This window comes from Camelus ferus, chromosome 34, assembly GCF_009834535.1.
Source record: "Camelus ferus isolate YT-003-E chromosome 34, BCGSAC_Cfer_1.0, whole genome shotgun sequence".
In the NCBI taxonomy this organism is placed as follows: domain Eukaryota; kingdom Metazoa; phylum Chordata; class Mammalia; order Artiodactyla; family Camelidae; genus Camelus; species Camelus ferus.
In genome coordinates, this window is record NC_045729.1 from 8,331,471 (window position 1) to 8,341,826 (window position 10,356).

The following is a 10,356-nucleotide window of genomic DNA, read 5'->3' on the forward strand; positions in this document are numbered from 1 at the left end:
TCAGTGCTCTACTATAGCGTTAAGATATTCTCATTCAGCACTGTTGAATTTTACAAAATTTTAGTTAGCAGTATAAAATGTTCATCGGTTGGTACTTCCCTGCTGATCTTTCCTTCCTTATTTCGTAGAGTTAAATTAGAAAACCTCTCATTGTTTAACACAAGAAGAGACACATTTACATTTTAGGGTAAGCCATATGAAACAGTCATTTTCGTGGGTACAGAGTGGTTCTTGCATTCATTTCCTGTGGTTCAACCTGTAGGGCAGTGGAGTTTAAAGCTGTCAGAAGCTCCAGTTTCACCAAAGAATATCCACAGGGCAAAAGGCAGGTCGATGGATCTTTCTGAGCTTCGCTTTTCTTTAATTAAAAATTGGGTATAATAATAAATGCTCAACAGTCTTAACAAAGCTATTTGTGAGACACAAGTGCTGAAGGGCTTACTAAAACTAGGAAATTGCAGAGCCAGGATTCACACTTAGGTTTATGACCCTTGTTCTTTTGATCTTCGTGCCTCATAAACAATCCTAAACATGCCTAGTAAACAAAGTGCATTGCTTTCTCGTTTCTTCATCATGAAGCAGAGTTAAGTTGATCATAACTCTCAGTTCATAACACATTGTCATCATAGGCTGGGGTAGGATTTCCCTCTTGCTTCATTTTACTTTATTTTTATTTTTCTCATTCCATTCCCCACTTCCTCTCAACCATAGGCATCCACATTTGTATGATAGATATATGTTCTTAAATATGTAATTTCCTTTGTAAAATACTAAGTTTTATGTGTATTTGTGTTTTATATTCAGACAAGTAGTGTTGTGCTATAATTTGTTTTGGTGCATGAGGCACATGTGGACATAAATTCACCAAGTACTGCCAGTACTTATGAATTATTCTTACACCATCAATGCGTGGGAGTTTCTCCCGCCTTATAACCTCACTAACACTTAAAATTATTGAACTTTCTGACTTCAGCTATTCCAGTGGGTGTAAAATGGTAGCTCACTGATGTTTTAATACGCAATTGTCTAATTCAGTGAGTTTAAGAATCTCTTCAAATTTTTTTCTAGTTATTAATGCTTCTGCTTCAAGATGCTTCTTCATTTTGGGGGCCCATTTTCTATTATAATGTCTATACTTTTGGTGAATTATAGATATTAATATAATATTGTTTATTTGATATCATTATCTTCTCCTAGTCTTTCATCTTTCTTTGAACTTTTCCATAGTATTTTTAATGAAATTAAATCCTAAATTTTGTTGTACTGAAATCTAACAATTTTCTTGCCTTAGAGTTGGTGTATTGGGTAGTTATATTTAAAAAGGGTTTCCTAATTTATAAAAATATTCCCCTAAATTTTATCCTATTAACTTTGTAGCTTTACCTAGTTCTTTAAACCATCACAAGTCTATCTTTATGTTTGGTGCCAGAGAAAGAGCTATTCAGTGATATTTTTCTCCAAAAAACTAGTTTTCCTAACATCATAGCATAAATAAGAGGTCCTTTCTCCATTGGTTTGTGGTGCTGCCTTTATCATATCGCAGGTTTTTGTATAACATGGGCCTAGTTTTCACTCTTATTCTGTCCCACAGTTTTGTCTGTTCTCAGACTAGTGCCACGTTGATTTTGCTACCTTGACACTGGCTATGTTAATGTCTCAAAGTAACTCTTCCTCACCCACCCACTACTTTCACCTTTACTCTTTTACTCTTTTCTTCCCAAATTGATTTAGCTCTCAATGCATGGATCTTTATACTCTCATATGAATTTTGATTGTGCAGATTCCCTATTTTAATCAGAGAAACTCTGACATCATATATTTGTGAACATGGACTCTCTCTCCATTTATTTAAATTTTCTTTTATAGCTTCTATACACAGACATACATACACACACACATATATATATACACATATACATACAAAATGGTACCATGTAGATTTACAAAGAGATACATATCCATATATATATATATATATATCCAAACACACACATACGTTTGTAATTCTATATGGTACTATTTTCTCTTACGTTTTCTAGTTGATTATTGTTGGTTTAGAGGAATGCTTTGGCTTTTTAAAAATTTACTTTTTATCCATCAATTTTTCTTATTTGTCCTAGTAACTTGTGGATTTGTTAGGTTTTCATTGTAGAAATGTATGCAAATATGGAAAATTTTATCTCTTCATTTCCAAACTTTGTACATCTTAGGCTTTTAAAGTTTTCTTAGAACATCAACTCGGACCTCCAAAACTATATTAAACCCTACTAGTGACAGTGCGTATTCTTGTTCTTTTCTCATCTTAATGGAAACCAGTGTAAAATTTTTCCATTAAATATGATGCTTGCTGTAGATTTTTAGTATACAGTTTTCATCAAGTTTCTGAGTTTTAATAATAGAATCAGTATTAAACTATTAAATATATTTTTCTGCATCCAGGAAAAAACTTACATAGACTCTACTCAGTACTTTTAGTGTGGTGAAATAAAGTGATAGTTTTTTTTATATTGTATTGATTACAAATCTAAGAAAAACCATATTTAATCATGATATATTTTATATATGATTTGTTTAAATAATAATTTATTTAAAATTATTGTATCTTTGTTGATGAGTAAAACATACCTACTATTTTCTATTCTTTTTGTTTTGGAATCATTCTAGGCCTACAAAAGAATTGGTTAATTTTCTTTTTTTTTTTTTTTTTGAATTGGTTAATTTTCTATTTTTTAATTTCTGTAACTACTTGCATTAAATATCTATTTGTTGAAAGTTCTGTGCATTCACCTGTGAAACTACACTTTGGGCTTATTTGGATAGTGATATTGGTTACTATTTTCCTTTATTTAGTGTTAGTGTCTATTCATACTAGTGCCGACACCAGCTGTATGCTTGTTAGTATGTACCTGTTTGTAACAGCCTTTTATCATTCTAATATTCTCTCATGTATTGAAAGGATTTTCCCTTTTTCTCTTTTGTATTGTATTGTACCATCTTTATTTTTTCCTAAGCATTGTTACCAAAAGGCTCTCTGTTTTATTTTCTTTTTAAAAGAATGAGTTTTTGAGTTTGTTAATCTTTATTTCACATTTTTCTGCTCTTTGTTTTATTTAAAATTTTTTTTCTCCTTTTGGGCTTGCTCTGTTGCTCCTTATGCAGCTATCTGAGTTTAACACTTAGATCATTTGTTCATGTTGGTTAATATAGATAAAACCACACATTTCCTTCCAACTATTACTTTAGCTGTGCCTCAAATAGTATTTTCCATGAAGCTTAATTCTGTTTTGTAATTTCTTTCACGATTTGCTCCACTAAACCAAAATTTGTTTATTAGTGTGTTATAGACTTTCCATATCTATGGGAAATTTCAATAGGTATCCTTTATTATTTCATTTTCATGTTCTGAGAACATAATCTGAAAGATGTGGGGTTGTGTGAAATATTGAGGCTTCCTTTGGGGCCTAGCACATGTTCAATTTTTGATTTTTTCATGTGTTTCTGAAAAGAATGTGTAACTTCTGTGTTTTCAATATACAGTTTTCATATTCCTTGGACTTAAGTTAATTCATTGTGTTATCTAAACTTTGTAAATCTATACTTGTTTTTTGTCTGCTTAACAGTTTTTCAGAGGTGGGTATTAAAATCTCTAAAAATTGCTGATGTATTTCTCCCTGTAACTCTGTCAGTTTTTTAATTTACATGTTTGGAGTCTCTCTTGTAGGATGTAAATGTGTCTTTGATCATTATACTTCTATATTAGCAGCACTTAATTTTCTTCTTTATCTTTTTGTCCTTTCATTCAGAGAATTCTGTTTTGTTTCTTATTAAAATTGCAGTTCTAGCTTTTTTTTTTTTTTGGTTCATTGTTTCATGTTATACCTTTTTTTATTCCTTTTATTTGCAATATTTCAATCTTCTATTTTCACTTTACAGACAATTTGCTAGATCTGATTTTGTAATCTGAGATTGGTGAGTTTAACCCTGCTTGTATGGATTGCAGTCACTGTGATAGAGCTCTTTTTGCCACTTTATTTCATACTTTATTTCACATATTCTATTTATTTGACTTTCTTTTTGCTTCTTTTTTTGCTTTCCATTGTATCTATTGTATTTTCTTCTTCTGCTTTAAAAGTTATATCTTTCAAATGGTTAACCTGATTATTGAAATTCTTAACTCAGTTTCCATTTGCCTATCAGTTTCAAAACTTTTTATAGTATTAATATCTACTTTATGTTAAGACAAGTACTTAATCATGCTTTCAGCTTTCTTCATGTCTTTACTCTCTTCCTTCATCTAAAAGATTTCACCATTAGAATCAAGAACTACTACTCAAGAAGAGGATACTGGGGTAAAAAATCGATTCATGTGAAATGTATTCTTCTTTGACAATTTTAAGCTAGAAATGAGTGAGCAAAAAATGATGGATAAAATGCCAAGGACCAGAGGTGGGGCTCCTATGTAGGTTATGAACTGGATAATTAGGCATTAAATAACCAAGACCTGAGCATGCAAGAAAATTTTCTAATCTCAGTGTGTTACTAGCACAAATTGTCCTTTTAAAAAACTATGGTAGTTTTAAAACCTCTATTTTTCTTTTATTTATGGATTTATTTTTTAGGTGTATCAAGTCTGAAGAGAAGTCGCTTGGCGTAGGATTGCATGCATTTTGCACAAGAATATTTGGTAAAAATAGTTATTTTTTCTAACATCACATCAGATCACTATTTAATATTAAGTAAATGAAATCACCCTCTCAGAGTAACGGGAACAACTATCCCTTCCACTTGTAAGTGGAACTTTGTAATTAGCATGAGGTGGAAGGTATTTTTTCTTTTTTACTTATTTATTTTTAATGGAGGGCTGGGATTTGAACCCAGGACCTTGTGTGTGCCAGACAAGCACTCTACCACTGAGCTATACCCTCCCCCCTGTAATTAGCATGAGAATGAAGCACAAGAAGAAATGCAGAACTTCTCCTTTTACTTGGAAAAGACCTAGCTGACCTTAATTCTACTTTTCATCAATTGCTTTTCATCAGTGCAATTTGAAAAGCAAAGGAACAGGAAATACTTTGTTAAAATAAAGTGTGCCCGTGACTGGCCCAAACCATTGCAGAGAAGAAATACAAAGAATCACTAATTAAATGTTTTTCTCTACTGATAATTTTTATTTTGCATTTATCTATGAGATTACTTTCTTTTATCATCTAAAATGTTTACAGTAAAAGTAACTTAGTATCTTGTAATAACTTACCATGGAAAATAATCTGAAAAAAATATTTATATAACTATACATAACTGAATCACTTTGCTGTACACCTGGAACTGACACAATATTGTAAATCAACTATACTTCAATAAAAAGGGAAAAATAGTAACTTTTAATTTCTAAAAATAAAGTTTAAAGCAGTAGATTTATATTTTGTTAAACTTCATTTGTTCTATGGATAGAGAAAATTAAAATGTTTCCTAACAAAAAAATGTATCTTAATTCTTACCTTGTTAATGGATTTTTCTTTCTCCCTTTTAATTGAAGCTGGAATTCCTGCACCTATCTATTTTGGAGCTTTAATTGACTCCACATGTTTACACTGGGGAACTTTGAAGTGTGGTGAGTCAGGGGCATGCAGGATCTATGATTCCACTAACTTCAGGTAAAGTTTTGTTTGTTTGTTTGTTTGTTTTGAGAATTGTTTTCTAAGCATAGACTGGGCATAAAATGGTACCATTCATGTGTAACATTTTCCTTGTCAAGTGACTGACAACTTTGGGCTTTGTTTCCAGAACAGATATTGATACTGTATCTCCATTTCTCACTTATACACTAGAATTTCAGTTCATCAATATTTTCGAAAGTACTTGGTAAATATAAGCATGGATGACTTTCAAAAGATTGTTCCCTAAATTGGCTGCAATCAATACATCACTGAAGGTCAAGTCTGTACCTATCAAACTATATTACTCTCTCAAGTATCCCCATTTCATCCTACATTATTTCAGCATCTTCCTAGCCAGAATCTTTACTGCCTTTTACCATCCACTTCCCATCTCCAAAATAATGTTTATTCTCCCTCATTAAATTTCACTGATACAATGTTCTTCATTTCTCTTAAAGCCTTAGTTTTTTGTTAATATATAGATCTGATTTTGAACAAAACTCATGGTAATATTTACCTGTGTTTGAACAAAACTCTTCTATTTTTCACTTTCTATTTTCACATTCTTTCCCATTTGGAGACCTGATTGTTGTTTAAATTTGTATTAGCTTCTCCTTATAGGGCAGTAAGAAAAAACTCTTTTATTTACTGAAAAATGATTTAGTATTGTTTAAAATAGTCTAAGGCCTTCTCTTGATCAGTAAAAGGATATATGTCAAGAACTGTGAAGAGAGCAGACAGCATGAGATTCATGGTTTCTTCAGATCCTCTTTCCCCTAAAGTTCCACGGGATAATGCGGAGGAGGCCCCAGGGACACACTGTGCACGTCACGGGTTTGCATCACAGTCGAGGAACACCGAAGATCCCTGGTGTAGGTTGGCTTCATCCTGCTGCTTGGAGATTCCTGTTGATAGTATCCTTGATTAAATGCTTTTTCAGACAAAATTATTGTATTTAGTACCATTCTTTGTCTAGTCAGGTTAATTAGCGTGGCCAGTGAAGTATACTCATGAGAAAATTCACCAAAAACTAATACAACATAGAAATAAGAATTACATGTTTATAGAAAATTCTTCATGAGTCCCTTGAATTTCCGAATATCTTGTTAGCAGAGGCTTTTGGTCTGAACTATCTTGGTGTTTGAACAGTAAGCAATGCTGGAAGATGTAAATGATCTTTCCCTCTGGAGCAGAGTTTTCTGACCAGGATGATGAGGATAATAGCTCCCTCTAGGGCAAAGATTGGCAGATGTGTTTGCAACCCATTTAAAAGATTGAGATTTCCTAAACTTAGGATTTCTTAGCTGTGACCCATCCACCTGGGACAGATTAAAGCATATATCTCAGAAAATTTCTAGAACAGAGAACAGAGGAAATGGCAGAGATAATTAGAGAATTAAAGGCTTAGAATTTCCTAGAATTTAACAGAGAAGTAAATTTTCAGATCAAAGTAAACTTCAAAAGCCTAGTGGAATATAATAGACATATTGGAGTGAAATTACAAACTCTCAAGATAAAGAAAAACATAAAAGTTACCCAGAGAAATAAACATGTGGTTTATAAAGAAATAACTGTTAGACCAATAGTAGTTAGATTACCAACAAAAATAGACCCTAATATCTTTATGATCCTATTGCTTTGGGTTTGGGTTGAAACAAAATCACAAACCAGAGAGCAAGAAATGGGCAAATGTGACTGCATGTAAAATCTTAGGTTTTCTTTGCAACAAAAGACACTATAGACAATGAAGAATGACAGAGCACAAATTTGGAGCATCAAGAACTCTCATACATGGCTGGTGGGGAGTAAAAACTATCAAAAAGGAACTTTGGGAACATATTTGCTAAGTTGCGTAGTCTAAGACCCTTAGACATAATTTAGAGAAACTCTTACATGCACAAGGAGATGGTAAATGAAGGTTTATTGCAATATTGGTGACATAAGGAAAAACTGAACAATATAAATATACAATAGGAAAATGGATAATTAGCTGTGGTGTGTTCATTCACTGGACTGTGGTGCAATGGTTAAAAATAAATGAAGTAGAACTATATGTATGAGCATCGTTTCAAAAAGGTGGACTGATCTGAAAATCTTCAGAATAAAAATATAATATACCAATTATTTAAAATCTAAAAACATATAAAATAATTATATATATTATGAATGGATACATGCATGCTTTGTAAAACTATGAAAATTAACTAGGAACAAAATCTATAAAATTAAACACAGTGTTACATACGGCTGGAATGAGTCCGAATGTAATAGGATCATAATACACATGGGAATTAAATGTATTAATACTTTCTTTTAAATTGTTCTGAAACAAAAATGACAAAATTTAATCATTTAAATGATCTGGGTGGTAAGTACAAATATCTTTAACTCTTTTTCTGCATTCTTGAAATGTTTCATAATAAAAGAAAATATTAGAAGTAGAAAAATGACAATAAAAAGCAAAAATTAATAATTATACTGCACACCATAGAGGTAACCAAAAAAATGAAAATGTGTATTTTTTTTAAATACTAAAATATAATAATAATAATCTGAAAGGCAAATAAAGAGAAAATGCACAAATAAACACTATTAAGAATGAAACAGGAAATATAAGTACAGATACTTCAGAATTTTAGACATAATAATTTGGAAACATTAAATAGAGAGTTTTTTAGGTAAGTATACATTACTAAATTTTACTATAAATATATAGAAAACATGAATATTTTCATGGCAGTTTAAAAATGTGTATCAGTCAAAAATTCCCATCTTCCGAAGGTATCAAGTCCAGAAGCCTTCAAGGCAAGTCTTACAAACCTTTAATGAACTGATAACTCCTGTATTATACAAGTTATTCCTAGAAATGGAAAAAGAGGGAAAATGTCCCGATACATTTTACAAAGCTAGTGCAATCTTGATATTGACAATCGACAAGTTCAGTACAAGGGGAAAAGTATAGGCTGATTTTACTTATAAATATGCATGCAAGAAAATAACACATGGAATCTAGTAATGTATAAAAGCTAACAAATAGAGTTTGTTATATAATAATCATCTTGGATATTCTGCTAACTACAATTACACACAGAAAAACGATTTGGTGATATTCTACAAATTCATAACTAAAACTTGAGCAAAGTCAGAAGAGAAAAGAGGAACTTACTTAACCCAATTAAGATCATCAAAAAACAACAACACAGGAGTAAACATCATAATTAGTGGTGACTCTTTGAAATTCTCATTGAATACCAAAATAAAATCTCTATGACTGTCAGTATTAAATTTAAGTTGGAGAGTCTATTCAATGTAAAAAGATAACATAAAAACAGTAACAAAAGATTAGAAAGGAAGAAATTTAATTTGGATTTTCTGGATTTAGAAAGGCCAAAAATTATTTTAACAAATTGCTAATAAGCGAATTTAGCAAAATTCCTTCTGTAAGCTTGACATGCAAAACAGTTAGCTGCTTTGTCCTTATGGGAGTAAAATATTAATAAATTAAAATATGCAAAACCAATTTGTATTCACCACACTGTCTACGTAAGATACAATATGTTTTAACTATTTTTTTTTTTTTTTGATAGACGCATCTACCTGGGATTGCCAGCAGCACTAAGAGGATCAAGCTATATTCCAGCCTTTTTGATCCTACTTATTTTGAGAAAGCATCGTCTACCTGCGGAAAATGCCTCTTCAGAAACTATGCTGGAGACAAAGTTTACAGGGAAGGAAACTGAGTGCAAAGAGATGGACCAAAAGTCCAAAGTTTTGGATGATGAGGAATTAAAAACTAAACTGTAGCACTCTGCTATCGCATGTCTCCCAGAGTTGGACAACACACTCAACCTAGCTGTTTTTAAAATCAGTAGAGGTACATCAGGTAACTTGTCCCTGTCTTTATCAAAAATTTCTTTTTACTCAAGGTAAAAAAATGTTCACTGATGGTGAAGTGATTTTCCTCAGAGGGACATTTATAACCTTCAAAACAGGATATTAGATCCAGCTTTATTTTTACATTAAAACAGCAACTTCTCTTTCAACTCATGCAAAATAAGTGAATAGCTCCCACACCTCCTTTTCCAAGAGATTCTAAAATTTTCCTATTATGAATATCTATTTAAGGCCATTGAATTTCTGCTTTGATATCGAGTTGATTTAGAGACTGAAATTCTTATCTTCTGTGAATATTGAAGTATTTTTCTTCAAATTTATCACTTTAAGTGACAGAAGCCTAAGTCTTTTTCTATTTTGGAATTGTTCTTTACCCTTTCCTACTCATTCTAGACATGATTCTTTTAAAGTAGATTACTCACTAATATGCCATCACTTGCTCTTATTTCATTCCCTGCCTTTTTTTATTCGTGTCATACATTTACTCATTTTGTTCAGAGTACTGACAAACTTAATCAGGTAATTAAAAATCATGTAGCAAAAACTGTTGGACTTTTTTTTTTTCAGCAATTCAAACGTGGTGACTAAACTCTCTCTTAAAAACAAGCGTCTAAGTCAAAGGATGAAAGGACAATATTAGAAAAACACTAGTCCTAAAACTGTCTGCAGTGTCAGATATTGTCCCCAAAAAAGCCACTTTCCCAGATTCAGGACGCCGCCTGCATCTAATGTTTGTGTCACTGAGGATGTCCTACATTAAAATACAAAGACTAATTTTCCATACATCATCTTAGAGAATGAAGCT

General features: G+C 31.7%; 1 protein-coding gene across 6 annotated transcripts in view; it reads left to right on the forward strand.

Annotated features, from left to right (window-relative positions):
- The window catches only part of SLCO1A2 (solute carrier organic anion transporter family member 1A2), a 77,256-nt gene extending 67,260 nt beyond the window's left edge, over positions 1–9,996 (forward strand). For all 6 annotated transcript variants that reach the window (XM_014559173.2, XM_032472957.1, XM_032472958.1 and 3 more), the window contains 3 exons: positions 4,620–4,684; positions 5,537–5,654; positions 9,245–9,996. In XM_014559173.2, coding sequence (XP_014414659.1) covers positions 4,620–4,684; positions 5,537–5,654; positions 9,245–9,461 — 400 coding nt within the window. In that variant the 3' untranslated portion in view covers positions 9,462–9,996. The remainder of the gene's footprint in view (positions 1–4,619; positions 4,685–5,536; positions 5,655–9,244) is intronic.
- Positions 9,997–10,356: the final 360 nt, after the last annotated feature.